We start from the raw sequence: 15,485 nt of genomic DNA on the forward strand, positions 1-15,485 counted from the left end.
GGAAAGGGGTACTGAGGTAAATGATCAGCCATGATCTTATTGAATGGTGGTGCAGGCTCGAAGGGCCGAATGACCTGCTCCTGCACCTATTTTCTATGTTTCTATGTTTCTAGCCAATGGCCAACAGACTGCCCTTGACCAATGTTACTGAGATAATGGACACAGCTGGGCTCCCGTGATACTGAGTTTATTTCACCACATGTTACAGCAGAATATCAGAACCTTACCACAGTGTATCTGTCAGAGTCTCTGCATTCGCTAAACAGTGACAGAACGTCACTTACACTAATACAATTTAAATAGAAGTGTCTTACATAGAAAATCAAACACCTGATTTGTATTTACAAAGGTGAACAATTTTAACAACATGCAAAAAAGGTGTAAAGGTATATATAAGGCACTGCCTTCATGTTTATAGTCACACCAACAATCTGTGTCTAGGGCTGGGACTCCACATCGTGCTCTGCCTTGTCAGCCGCCTTCAATGTGTTCAGACAGTCTCTGCACCCCATCCTCTTCGGCATCAGCAGCAGGTTGTACACCATCGCAGCCAGGACTCCTCCGAGCAGCGGCCCCACCCAGAAAATCTGCAGCGACAAGACATGCAATTCAACAACACATGCAGTGTAAGTTCCGAAGCTGCAGCCTGTGTCAGAGCCAGGAGATGAGGGAAGGCAATTGTTTGTGTGAGGTTCGGCAGGGCTGGTGAAGGATGCTGTGGGCAGGGCTATGTCAGGCTTATGGTCACCAGCATCTCTCCCATCAGTGGGGTGAGCAGCTCGGGGGCAGGCGGTCCCTGGGAACCGAGTGTGGGGCCAGCAGTATCTGCAGCAACCCCGCGTCCCGGCGTCACCCCGGATTAACCTGCTCTTCCAGCAGGCAATCCCGAACCAGACCCGGAACCCAATCGTGGGCCAGACCCAGAGCCCAATCGTGGGCCAGACCCGGAGACCAAACCCGGGCCAGACCCAGAACACAATCCCGGGCCAGACCCGGAGACCAATCGTGGGCCAGACCCAGAGCCCAATCGTGGGCCAGACCCGGAGACCAAACCCGGGCCAGACCCAGAACACAATCCCGGGCCAGACCCGGAGACCAATCGTGGCCCAGACCCAGAGCGCAATCATGGGCCAGACCCGGGCCAGATACAGAGCCCAATCCCGGGCCAGACCTGGAGACCAATCCCAAGCCAGACCTGGGCCAGACCCAGAGACCAATCGTCGGCCAGACCCAGAACCCAATCCCGGGCCAGACCCAGAGCCCAATCCCGGGCCAGACCCAGAGCCCAATCCCGGGCCAGAGAAGGCTCAGCCGGTAAGTTTAAAATGTGTTCTCCGGTTTTCTGTGGGGCCAGAAGGAACGTTGGGCTCGGCCGCCTGTTACACACTGCCCATTACACACCCTGTTACGCACCCGCATGTTACACACTGCCTGTTACACACCACCCGTTACACACCCGCCCGTTACAAACCCCATTACGCACCCACCCGTTACATACCGCGCATTACACCCGCCCATTACACACCGCCCGTTACACACCCCATTACACACCTGCCTGTTACACACCTGTCTGTTACACACCGCCCATTACACACCCGCCCATTACACACCCTATTACACACCCATCTGCTACACACCGCCCATTACACACCCTGTTTCACACCGCCCATTACACACCCTGTTACACACCCGCCTGTTACACACTACCCGTTACACACCCTGTTACGCATCCACCCGTTACACACCGCCCATTACACACCCCGTTGCACACCGCCCATTACACACCCTGTTACACACCCGCCTGTTACACACCACCCATTACACACCCCGTTATGCACCCGCCTGTTGCACACCCGCCCGTTACACACCGCTCATTATACACCCCGTTACACACTGCCCATTACACACCCTGTTACTCACCCGCCCATTACACACCGCCCGTTACACACCCGCCCGTTACACACCCGCCCGTTACACACCCGCCCGTTACACCCGCCCGTTACACACCCTGTTACACACCCGCCTGTTACACACCGCCCATTACATACCCGGTTACACACCCGCCTGTTACACACCCGCCTGTTCTCCAGGTGGCGAGCACAACAGATGGGTGTGCTATGGGCAGGATGTAGATCGGGTGGCCAATGCTGTGCTATAGAGGCACAATATCCAGGTGAATGTAGCGAGCTCCCGGGACTGGACCCGGACTCCTTGGCACTGTATGTTGCTGATTGGCCTCTCTAGGATCTGCTGGCCTTGGGTGGTCGGATGAATATTAACTGTAACGCACCGAGGCTCAGCTGACACGTTTATACATTCAACAGGTAAATGATTAGCTCAAGTTCAAATTGGATATTTTATTAATTGCAAACTTTACTGCCACTCAAAACAACTGACATGTTTCTTCTGTGCTGCCCCTCAATATAAAACCGAGCCTTGAAATGTGCGACCACAGAGCCACTGGTTTAACTCGATCTTCAGACTGATTACTCAGGCATGCCCATTGAAGGATCCACAAGTTAAAATCGAGATCAGCAGAGACATGAATAAGACTTTCTTCAGTAGAAAGGCCAAGCGGTCTGGCTGGCCTCCTGAGATGGACCACGCTGGGACTGCAGAAACAGGATGAGAAGATCACACTAAATGCAGGCACTGTCCACCAGTGGCCTCCTCATGAAACTGCTGCACACTCCGCACGTTAGTTAGTGTCGGAGCAGGGAGGACACCATGTTCTGTAGTCAGGGCCACAGGAGCAGATTGGGGGAGACTGTTGCCTGGGAAGAGGTGAAAGGAAGTTTGCCAGTCAGTCCAAAGCTAAAGATTTGGTGACGAGGTGTAGATTGTGTGTTGTGTGGAGAAGATGTGAACCCCTGGATCTGGGATCCTGAAAAGACGTCACGGATACCGGTGAAGAATGTTTCCCCTCCCGCTATAAGGACTCATCACGCTGTGCGCTCTAGTCACATGCCCTGCTTCAATGTTGTAGTTGTTTAAATCTGGATTTGGGTTATAATAAACCTGAGTAAGAAGGAACAATCCCATGTTAGTGCTGTAGGGTGAGGGGGAGGGAGAGTGACAGAGAGAGGGACAGGGTGAGGGAGAGGGTGAGGGAGAGGGTGAGGGAGAGTGACAGGGAGAGAGTGAGGGAGAGGGAGAGGGAGAGGGAGAGGGTGAGGGAGAGGGTGGGGGTGAGGGTGAGCGAGAGGGTAAGGGAGAGGGTGAGGATGAGGGAGAGGGAGAGGGTGAGAGAAGGAGAGGGAGAGGAAGAGGGTGAGGGAAAGGGGCACGGAGCAGCACAGGGAGAGGGAGAGGGAGAGGGAGAGGGTGAGGGAGAGGGTGAGGGAGAGGTAGAGGGTGAGAGAGAGTGAAAGGGAGAGGGTGAGGGTGAGGGTGAGGGAGAGGGAGAGGGTGAGGGTGAGGGAGAGGGTGAGGGAGAGGGGCACGGAGCAGCACAGGGAGAGGGAGAGGGTGAGGGAGAGGGTGAGGGAGAGGGAGAGGGTGAGGGAGAAGGACACAGAGTGGGACAGGAAGAGGGATAGGGAGAGGGAGAGGGTGAGGGAGAGGGACAGGGAGAGGGAGCAGGAGAGGGAGAGGGAGCAGCACAGGACTAGCAGCAGGAGACCGTACCCTCCCATGGTATTCTGGTAGAAGTTCTACATTAATTTCACTTCAGCAAGGACGTGGTCACAGAGCTCTGTCACCTCCTGCACCCAGACCTCGAGCCTCACACCATTGAGGACTTTTCCGTCCATTGCTCCATCCGCGATGTCACAGAAGCTGTGTACAGAAGGAGGAGGGGCTACATCTCCTTCCCCATCACCAGAGAGAAGCGGCACGAGCGGCATGTGGCTTTGCCGGGATAGCGGGCACTGCATCACGATCCTGAGATATTCCGTAACCACAAAGGCTCCCACTCACTGACTGTGCAGCCGGTGTGTGACCACACACGCAGAATCCTCACCGACAATGCCCGCTATCCTGGCAGCAGCCACGATGCCTTCATCCTGCGCCAGACCGGTGTGCCAGCTCTCTTCCAGCCACCACATCAAGCTCGCAGCTGGCTGCTCGGAGACAAGGGCTATCCACTCTCCACCCGGCTCTCACTCCCCTCCACAACCCCACCACTCCTGCCCAGTGCTCGTACACTGAGAGCCATGCCACCACCAGGAACATCATCAAGCAGACCATCGGGGGGTGCTCAAGCAATGGTTCTGCTGCTTTGACCGCTCGGGGGGAGTCGTCCAGCACTCGCCTGAGCGGGTGTCCCTATTCGTCGTCGTCTGCTGCATGCTGCACAACCTGGCCATTGCCACCAGGCATAGCCGCACCAGCTGAGGAGGAGGAGGAGGTAGACGAGGAGAAGGAGGAGCGTGGAGGAGGAGGAGGAGGAGGAGGCAGGAGGAGGAAGAGGAGAAGGAGAAGGAGCAGGAGGAAGCGTAGGTGCAGCAACATCAGTGACGGAGGAGCAGCAAGGTCATCGCCATTGTGCAAGGGAGGTCCGCAGCCGTCTCATCAGAGTTCGGTTTCAGTCAGTTCCTCTGCACGTCCCCATCACTGCATCATTTTCCCTTCCATTCCTTGACCTTGCTGCAGCCCGCTAGGCCCCAGTGCATCACCCAGTGCAGACGCCTCTACTAAGCTAACCTCCAACAAATGAGTAGTGCCAGTCTCTGAGCTGGTGCCTGTGGGTGAGAGAAGCAATGAGGCAGTGCTTGGCTCCTCCATCGTCATCGTCATCGTCATCGTCATCGTCATCGTCATCGTCATCGTCATCGTCATCGTCATCGTCATCGTCATCGTCATCGTCATCGTCATCGTCTTCTCCTCTCCCTCCTCCTTCTCCCTCCTCCCCTCCTCTCCCTCCTGACTCTGTTGGAGGGACTCAGGTGCAGGATGGACAGCTTCTGCCTGCTTCTCTGAAAGCTTAAGTGTCACAAGACTCACATTAAGGTGAGGGCAATGGGGCAGGAATGGAGCAAGGAATGCAGAGTGTATGAGGAGCTGGGAAGTGTTAAAGCATGCTGGTGTATGTGTGTGTGGGGGGGGGCAGGGGGGGGCGGTAGGTGTATGAGCGAAGGAGAGGGCATAAAGATACCATTGTTGCCCCCCGCGGGATCAAAGTCTCCGTCAGTCACGGTGCCTACCACCTGCGGACCAATGAGCTGCAGCACTCGTTCCTCCAGGTCAGAGAGGGGTCGCAGGTCAGGATCCCCTCCTCCAGTCCTCTGCTGCTCCCGTCTGTTCTGTGCCGTCTTGGCTTGCTAAAGCAAGGAACTGGTGTCAGTCAGAGTCCAGCTATGTGTGTGGAAGATATGCCTGCCATGTTTGACAGCTGTGAATGTAGGCAAGGCGTGAGGTGAGGATGTGAGTGTGAGTATCTGCAGATGCTTGGTGGCTGAGTGGTGGGGCAGTGATGTTTTGCACAGACAAAGGTTGAGGGGCTGGTATGGAAGGGGTGTGGAAGCTTGTGCTCACCTTCACTACCCGACTGAGGTCGTTGAATTCGTTGCTGCACTGGCTGAGGTCTCTCTGCACCACAGTGCTGGCCGACACTCCCTGGGCCTCCTCTCGCCACACGGCCCGAAAACCTGCGGCGATGGCTGCCTGCCTGATGGAGGGAGCAGGGACTCTCATGGTCTCCAGTGCCCCCACCAATGCCTCCAGAGCCATATTGCTGAGTCTTGTGGCCCTCTCCCTTGGTGGGATTTCCAGCAACCATTTCACCTCCTTCCTCAGCTCCAGAAATGAGTGACTGACTTTAGCAGTGCTGAACATGACCAACAGCAGGTACAACTGACCTCCCCTTTAAGAGCCAGGTGAAGCTGGAGTTAAGGATTGAAGTTGGGTCAGTGTCTGTGAATCGCGCCCCTGATGTGTCTATTTATCGCCCCCATCACCCCGAGATGATGGTCCCTGAACCTTTATGTTGGTATCATTACCCTTTATAGTGATCTCTCATCATTGATGTTGGTCTCTGCCTCTTTATCTTGGCCTCTGATACTCGATACCCGAGATATTGGGTTCTGTCCCTATATGCTGGTCTGCGACCTTTGCTGTTGGTCTCTGATGCTAGATATTGATCGCTGCTCCATTGCAGAATCATAGAATAGTACAGCATAGGAGGAGGCCATTCAGCTCATCAAGTCTGAAGAGCAATTCAGCCAGTCCTAATAGGTCCTCACTATACAGTATAGATGCACACGAGGCCCAGACTTGAGAGAAGGTCACTCTGTGACCAGTTACCTTTATTACCAAGACCTCAAGAGGCAGATGGTGGGTGGAGCTTCCCCTTTTATACCGGAAAGTCCAGGTTAAGAGTGTCTCCCACAAGTTCACCCCCTGTGGTCAATGTTCTCAAGGTGTACAACTTAGGTCAGCTTATACATGGGTTACAATGACAGTTGAATACATGACATCACCTCCCCTGCAAAGTCTTATTGGGATCACAGGTTAAGTCTCTCTGGTAGTTTACGTTCCCTTGTAGAATACCTGAGTTGGGGCTCCGGATGTTGGGCGCTGGCCTGAGTGTCTGCTGTTTGCGGTGCCTCAGGCCTGTCCGAACTGCCCACAGTGACTGTGCTCTCCTCACTTGGTTCCAGTGTTCGCTCACCTGTGGTGGAGTGAACTCTACGTCGTGTTCTTCCTCTGCTTCTTCTATGGGGTTGCTGAACCTCCTTTTAGTTTGATCCATGTGTTTGCAGCAGATTTGTCTATTGGTAAGTTTAACTACCAAAGCCCTATTCCCCTCTTTGGCAATCACAGTGCCTGCAAGCCATTTGGGCCCTGCAGCATAATTAAGGACAAAAACAGGGTCATTGACATCAATACATCACACCCTCGCATTCCTGTCATGGTAGTCACATTGTGACTGGCGCCTGCTCTCGACAATTTCTTTCATAGTACGGTGTATAAAGGATAACCTGGTTTTGAGCGTCCTTTTCATTAGCAGCTCTGCGGGTGGAACCCCTGTGAGCGAGTGTGGTCGGGATCTATTGGCCAATAGGAAGCGTGATAAGTGGCTTTGTAGGGAACCCCCTTGGATTCTGAGCATCCCCTGTTTGATTATCTGCACTGCTCGTTCCGCCTGGCCGTTTGAGGCCGGCTTGAACGGTGCCGTTCTGACATGGTTGATTCCATTGCTGCCATGAAGTCCTGGAATTCAGTGCTTGTGAAGCACGGGCCATTGTTGCTGACCAAGGCATCCAGTAGACCATGGGCGGTGAACATTGCCCGTAGACTTTCTACCGTGGCAGAGGATGTGCTTGAATTTAAAATGGCACACTCAATCCATTTGGAGTAGGCGTCTACTACAACCAAAAACATTTTTCCCATGAAATGTCCTGCATAGTCGATATGGATGCGTGACCATGGCTTGGCGGGCCAGGACCAGGGGCTAAGGGGGGCTTCCCTGGGTGCGTTGCCCAGCTGAGCACACGTGTTGCACCTGCGAACACAAAGTTCCAGGTCTGCATCTATCCCTGGCCAGCAAACGTGTGACCTGGCAATTGCCTTCATCATGACAATGCCTGGGTGCTCATTGTGAAGTTCTCTGATAAACACCTTTCTGCCCTTCTGGGGCATGACTATTCGGTTTTCCTACAGTAGGCAATCGGCCTGAATCGAGAGTTCATCCTTGCACCTATGAAACGGTTTAAACTCCTCAGGGCATGCCCCGTACGTGGCTGCCCAGTCTCCATTCAGGACACATTTCTTAACTAAAGACAGTAGCGGGTCTTTATTTGTCCAGACTTTAATCTGACGGGCTGTCACAGGTGAGCCTTCACTTTCGAAAGCTTCAATAGCCATGACCATCTCAGCATCATGCTCAGCTGCCCCCTCAGTGGTGGCTAGTGGGAGCCTGCTGAGTGCATCGGCACAGTTTTCAGTGCCCGGTCTGTGCCGAATTGTGTAGTCATAGGGGGCTAACGTAAGTGCCCACCTCTGTATGCGGGCCGATGCATTCGCATTTATGGCCTTGTTGTTGGCCAAAAGGGACGTTAGGGGTTTGAGATCTGTCCCCAGCTCAAATTTTCTGCCAAACAGGTACTGGTGCATTTTTTTTTACTGCATATACACATGCTAGTACTTCCTTTTCTACCATCCCGTAGCCCCTTTCTGCCCAGGACAGACTTCTGGAGGCATAAGCTACCGGCTGTAACTGACCATTGGCATTCACATGCTGCAACACACACCCGACCCCATAGGATGACGCATTGCACGTTAAAACTAGTTTCTTACATGGGTCATATAACGTTAACAGTTTGTTGGAGCATAACAAATTGCGTGCTCTATCAAAAGCCCTTTCCTGGCTGTCCCCCCAGACCCAATCATGACATTTGCATAGGAGCACGTGTAGCAGCTCTAACAGCGTGCTCAATTTGGGAAGAAAGTTGCCAAAATAGTTCAGGAGCCCCAGGAATGAACGCAACTCCGTCGTATTACGGGGTCTGGGTGCTCTCTGGATCACTTCCGTTTTGGACGCAGTAGGTTTGATCCCGTCTGCTGCTATCCTCATCCCCAGGAATTCTACCTCTGGAGCTAAGAAGATGCACTTCGCCTTTTTCTGTCGCAGTTCTACCCGGTCCAGTCTGCGTAGCACCTCCTCCAGGTTGTGGAGGTGTTCTTCAATATCGCGACCCGCGATGAGGATGCCGTCTTGAAAAATCACCGTCCTTGGAATCGACTTGAGGAGGCTTTCCATATTTCGCTGAAAGATCGCGGCGGTCGAACGAATCCCGAACAGACATCTGTTATACTCAAACAACCCCTTGTGTGTTGTGATGGTGGTCAGCTTCTTCGACTCACTCGCCAGCTCCTGGGTCATGTAAGCTGAGGTGAGGTCCAATTTTGAAAAAAGTTTGTCAGCGGATAGCATCGGAAAGAGGTCCTCCGCTCTCAGTAGCGGGTACTGGTCTTGGAGTGACACCCAATTGATGGTGGCCTTGTAATCGCCACATATCCTGACCGACCCATCCGCCTTGAGCACCGGCACGATCGGGCTCGCCCAGTCACTGAATTTGACTGGCGAGATGATGCCTTCCCTCAGCAGGCGGTCCAATTCGCCTTCTATCTTTTCCCGCATCACGTACGGCACCGCTCTGGCCTTGTGGTGTACTGGCCTGGCGTCCGGGTTTATGTAAATCACTACCTTGGTCCTCATGAAAGTGCCGATGCCGGGTTGAAATAATGAGTCAAATTTGTCCAGGACCTGTGAGCATGATACTCGCTCCACAGAAGAAATTGCATTGACATCGCCCCATTTCCAGTTCATGACAGCAAGCCAATTCCTCCCCAGTAGTGCGGGACCGTCCTCCGGGACAATCCAGAGCGGCAACCTGAACTCCGAATCTTTGTGGGTCATGACTACCATGGCGCTGCCTAGCACCAGAATGATCTCCTTTGTATATGTCTGTAGCAGCGTGTCAATCAGCAATAATTTTGGCCTCCTGGCCTTGGACACCCACAACCTTTCGAACTGTTTGATACTCATCAGGGACTGGCTGGCCCCCGTGTCCAGCCCCATTAATACTGGGATGCCATTGAGGAGCACTTTCATCATTATCGGTGGTGTCCTGGTATATGAACTGTATATGTGCTCCACATGAACTCGCTGAACTTCAGCTTCCAGTGATTTCCCCCAGTATTCATTTGGCCTCGTAGGGCTTACATCGGGCCCGTCCTCCTCGTACATCAACCTGGCTGCAGGCTTCCTGCACATACATGCCAACTGACCGCTGACGTTGCAGTTTCTGCAGGTATATTGCTGATACCTGCAAGCTCTGGCTGGGTGTTTGCCTCCACATCTCCAGCATGAGCTGGAGGCCCTGTTGTTGGAAACAAAAGATCCATTACCAGTCGATCGTCTCTGACTGTCTCTGTAACTGTCCTTAAGCGCAGCATTAACAGGTGTTGATAGCCCCATTACTGGCCGCATTGTCCATTGTGATGGCATGAATCGCCGTTCAGCTAGCCATTGCCTCTGTTGAATTCCCCCTTTGGGTTCGACTGCATGCTGCGGAATGTTTGATTGCCCTTGTCTGCCTAGAGAACTGTGTGTCGCGTTAACAATGTTGACTCCCTGGTCGTTTGCCGCATTTGAGCCAAGATTTTTGTCATAAATCATTCTGGTTTCTTCCTCCCCTGAGATAATTGTCTGGGCTATCAGAGCCGCCGCTTCCAAGGTCAAGTCTTTGGTCTCAATCAGTTTCCTGAAAACCCCAGCATGCCCGATGCCCTCAATAAAAAAGTCTCGCAGCATCTCCGCTCTGCATGCATCTGGGAACTTACATAGGCTCGCCAGTCGCCGGAGATCTGCCACGAAGTCTGGAACGCTTTGCCCTTCTCGCCGTCGATGCGTGTAAAACCGGTGCCTTGTCATGTGCATGCTGCTCGCCGGTTTAAGGTGTTCCCCGATCAACTTACTGAGCTCTTCGAACGTCTTGTCCGCCGGCTTCTCTGGCGCTAGAAGGTCCTTCATCAGGGAGTACGTTCTGGATCCACAAACCGTCAGGAGATGAGCTCTGCGTTTGTCGGCTGAATCCTGTCCCAACCATTCCTTAGTGATAAAACTTTGCTGTAGTCTCTCAATAAAGTCGTCCCAATCATCACCAACACAGTACCTCTCTTCTGTGCTGCTAGTGGTCATGCTCACATGATTAAAATCCCAGTTTCTCGTCACCAATGATATATCCTTACTATACAGTATAAATGCACACGAGGCCCATACTTGAGAAAAGATCACTGTGACCTTTATTACCAAGACCTCAAGAGGCAGGCGGTGGGTGGAGCTTCCCCTTTTATACTTGAAAGTCCAGGTTAGGAGTGTCTCCCACAAGTTCACCCCCTGTGTTCAGTGTTCTCAAGGTGTACAACTTAGGTCAGCTTATACATGGGTTACAATGACAGTTGAATACATGACAAGTCCCACTCCCCCGCTCTTTCCCCATACCCCTGCAATTGTTTCTCTTTCAAGTATGTATCCAATTCACTTTTGAAGGCTACTATTGAATCTGTATCCACCACCTGATCGCTGTGCATTCCAGATCCAAACCATTGTACGTTGGTCTCTGGCCCCATATGTTGTTCTGCGATCCTTGCTGTTGGTCTCTGAGCCTAGATATTGGTATGTGTCCCATTATGTATGTCTCTGACCGATTGTGTTGGTCTCTGATCCTAAATTCTGTACTCCTTTATGTTGACCTCTGACTTTTTATACTCGTCTCTGCCCCTTAATGCTGGTCTCTGAAACTTGATGATGGTTTCCAACATTAGATGATGGTCTCTGATGCTAGATATTGGTCTTTTTTTCCATTACAGGATCATAGAATAGTACAGCACAGAAGGAGGCCGTTCGGCCCATCAAGACTGCGCCGGCTCTTTTGAAGGTGAATCGAGTTAGTCCCACTCCCCGATCTTTCCCCATAGCTCTGCAATTGTTTCTCCTTCAACTATTTATCCAATCCTTTTTGAAGGCTACTATTGAATCTGCATCTACCACCCTATCAGGCCACGCCTTCCAAATCCCAACCGCTTGCTGTGTAGGTCTCTGGCTCAATACCCATTATGTTGGTTGCTGACACTTATTATCGGTCTGTGACCCTAGATGTTGCTCGCTGACCCTTGATCTTGATCTCTGAACTTATATGAGCTATTGTGTTAGATCGGACCCGTTAAATTGGTCTCTGCACCATCTTATTGGTTTGTGACCCTTAAGGCTGGTCTCCAACTCTTGATGTTTTCTGACCCTTGTAGTTCTATGTCCTTTGATGTAGGTATATAAGAACATAAGAAATAGGAGCAGGAGTAGGCCATTTGGCTCCTCAAGCTTGCGCCACCATTTAATACGATCATGGACTCGGCTCCACTTCCCTGCCCACTCCCCATAACCCTTTACTCCCTTATCGCTCCAAAATCTGTCTATCTCCACCTTAAGTATATTCAATGACCCAGCCTCCACAGCTTTCTGGGGCAGAGAATTCCAGATTTACAACCCTCTGAGAGAAGAAATTCCTCCTCATCTCAGTTCTAAATGGGCGATTGCATATTCTGAGACTATGCCCCCTAGTCCTAGATTCCCCCATGAGGGGAAACATCCTCTCAGCATCTACCCTGCCAAGCCCCCTCAGAATCTTATACTTTCAATAAGATCACCTCTCATTCTTCTAAACTCCAATGAGTATAGGCCCAACCTGCTCAACCTCTCTTCATCAGGCAACCTCTTCATATCAGGAATCAACCGAGTGAACCTTCTCTGAACTGCCTCCAATTCAAGTATCTGTCACCTGATCATGCTCTCTGACCTTAGATGTTGATCTCTGTCCCTTCATGTTTACCTCTGCCGCTGTATATTGGTCTCTCAACATTTATATTAGTTTTTGACCCTGATGTTAGTCTGTGGCCCTTGATATATATCTCTGTACATTGATGATGGTCGCTGACCCTTGATGTTGTTCTTTGATCATTGATGATGGTAGAGCTCTATACCTTGTTGAATATTGGGAAGATCGAAGCCATTGTTTTCGGTCCCCAGCACAAACTCCATTCCCTAACCACTGACTCCACCCCTCTTCCCGAATTCTGTCTGAGGCTGAATCAGACTGTTCGCAACCTTGATGTAATATTTGACCCTGAAATGAGCTTTCGACCACATATCCACAACATAACTAAGACCGCCTATTTCGTCCTCTGTAACATCGCCTGTCTCCAACCCTTGCATCAGCTCATCCGCTGCTGAAGCCCTCATCCATGTCTTTGTTACCTCTAGACTTGACTGTGTAAACTAGGGGTGATCCAAAACTCGGCTGCCCGTGTCCTAACTCGCACCAAGTCCCGCTCTCCCATCACCCATGTGCTCACTGACCTACATTGGTTTCCGGTTAAGCAATGCCTCGATTTCAAAATTCTCATTTTCAAATCCCTCCAAGGCCTCGCCCATCCCTATCTCTGTAATTTCCTTCAGCCCCACGAACCTGAGATGTCTGCGCTCCTCTAATTCTGCCTTCCTGAGCATCCCTGATTTTGATCGCTCAACCATCGGTGGCCGTGCCTTCTGTTGCCTGGGCCCCAAGCTCTGGAACTCCCTCCCTAAACCTCTCCATCTCTTTGCTTCTCTTTCCTCCTTCAAGACGCTCCTTAAAACCGACCTCTTTGACAAAGCTTTTGGTCACCTGCGCTAATTTCTACTTATGTCAATTAAAAAAAATCTCATAATACTCCTGCGAAGCGCCTAGGGACAAGTCAAAGTCATTAATGTATATCAAAAACAGTACTGAAACTTGAGGAACTCCACTGTACATCTCCCTCCAGTCCGAAAAACAGCCATTCACCACAACTCTCTGGCCTAGAAATTCTCGATTGCTGGAAACGTGCTGGTGCTGTCGTGGGCCGGAGCTAAAGGCCGCCGAAGTTAATGGTTCTGGCAGGACTGGGATCTAGGCCCTGGTTGCTAACTAACATCAGGCCAGCACTAACCTCACCATGCAAGGCTATTTTTGTAGTGTTAGTCCCAGCAGGAGGCCCAACGTAGCATGGCTGTATCACTGTTACAGCAAGAACAGCCTTCTCTTAAAGCAAGACTCTCATTTTACAAAACAGTGTAGGCCAGTAAAATGAAAAAAATAAAGATAATTTTAAAAGAGGCAGTTTTTAACCCTTGCAGCTCAACTGCCTTCTGGAAAAAAATAACATTAATAAGAAATCCCAAATGGGAGTCTTCAGCTCTTAAAGATGCCTTCCGCACCTAAAAAATGGGGAAAGTGCTTCAACATTAACACAAATGGCTCAGCAAGCCAGGGAAGGGGCACCCAGGGTCTTGCATGCAGAACTTCAGCTTTGTACAGAGGGTCAACACTGCAAGAGATGTCCTGTACCCACAGGGGCCAGGAGGCCCTCCAGAAAGGATGTGGGACCAGCAAGGTTGCGGCCAGCGCTGTCACTCCCACGACCTGGCTCCAACGCCCAAAAAAGTTTCATGACCTCAGGTCAAGGTCAGTGACTCCATCTTCAAAAGCCGTCTCCTACCAATTACACCCCTGGCGTCACACACTGCTCAATGCACAGCTCCCCCGCCATCACTTACTTACTAAGAGTCGCGACCAAACACGAGACATATCTCCCATTCCTAGCTTCACCTTACCCCGTTGGAGGAGATGGTGCTGCCCATTCTTGGCAGGGGCACAGCTGAGCCTTTGGAGAGTGACGGGGTTGAAAGGATACAAGATGCCGGTATCCTCATACATCATTCTCCTTCTCGCATACACCTCTTGCTTTCCCGCCCTCCCCTCACCACAACTCCACTCTTGCGCCTTCCTCATTTCACACACCCAAAAAATACAGCCTGCCCAGAGTGGTTGATCAAGAGGGAGAGGAGAGTGAAGACGAAGAAACACCATCACTCGATTTGGCATGCCCAGCCACCAGCACCTCAAGGCCATCTGCAGTGTCCCCCACTGACAATCAGCAGCCTTCCACCAGCTTAGCTGCAGCCACTGGGGTAGCACTGCGTGACATCAGTCAGATAGACACAAGACAGTCACTAAGGGAATGCATAAGGGTTGATTTCTTGATGTCGTATTGGATGGATAGATGTATAAAGTTGGATTGGAAAGTTTGTTTTGTGGTGGTTTTTATTTCAGCATTGTGGCCAAGAGGACACTGTGATGGTCAGTAATAGAGGGGAGGTAGGGTTTAGGACTAATGTTGAAAGGGGAATTGGGGTTATGGTCACTGGGACCGCAGGCGAATGATTCCATCCTGGATATCCCAGCCAGAAAGGGGATGTCTGGGTTGCATCCTTCCTTCTGTTTCCTCCTCTTCAACTCCCCACTCTCTGTTTCTTTCTCTTCTACGTCTTCCTCTTCCCTCTGCCAGTAGATGCTGTAAATCTAAAATATCAGCAGAAAATGCTGGAAATACTCAGCAGGTCAGGCAGCATCTTGCCCTGAGACATGAACTCTATTTCTCTCTCCATGGATGTTGCCTGACCTGCTGAGTATTTCCAGCATTTTCTCTCAGAGGCCTTCCTTTACCATCTAAAGCTTTGCAAGCATCCAGCACCACTCCCTGAACACTTAAAACACTTTTACCATGCATTGCACCAAGCCACTACTTAAATAAAGCATAAAAATTCATTCCAAAAGCTTAAATACAAACTTACCTGAAAGATTTGCATGTCCCTTTAAGAAGTCTCTGTCAGTCAGCTCCTCGCTCGCTTTTCAGAGTGAGTTTAGGATCCAGCGCTAAGGTTCAATTTCGCAGAGCATGCCATTGCACGCTGACTGACATCACGCTCTCCACATTTGCCTGTCCAGGGGCACCATTGCTATCATCGGTGCTTAAGGCCCTCACCAAAATGGCGGCCACTGAGTCCCACGCCAGAGAAGGGCGATGGAGCGGCAGCCACCATTTTATTTCAGGAAACTGGTGGTAACTTGTGGTGGTAAGGCAGGGAATCTGTTTTCTATCCCAGAGCCAATTGTGTATCCATT

The 15,485-nt window shown here is 51.3% G+C and overlaps 1 protein-coding gene across 1 annotated transcript in view; it reads right to left on the minus strand.

Annotated features, from left to right (window-relative positions):
- Window positions 1–437: 437 nt before the first annotated feature.
- LOC139233536 (aquaporin-5-like) overlaps window positions 438–15,485 on the minus strand; it is a 269,475-nt gene continuing 254,427 nt past the window's right edge. Inside the window, exon 4 of the mRNA XM_070863937.1 lies at window positions 438–587. Coding sequence (XP_070720038.1) covers window positions 438–587 — 150 coding nt within the window. The remainder of the gene's footprint in view (window positions 588–15,485) is intronic.

Source organism: Pristiophorus japonicus, chromosome 21, assembly GCF_044704955.1.
Source record: "Pristiophorus japonicus isolate sPriJap1 chromosome 21, sPriJap1.hap1, whole genome shotgun sequence".
Lineage (NCBI taxonomy): Eukaryota > Metazoa > Chordata > Chondrichthyes > Pristiophoridae > Pristiophorus > Pristiophorus japonicus.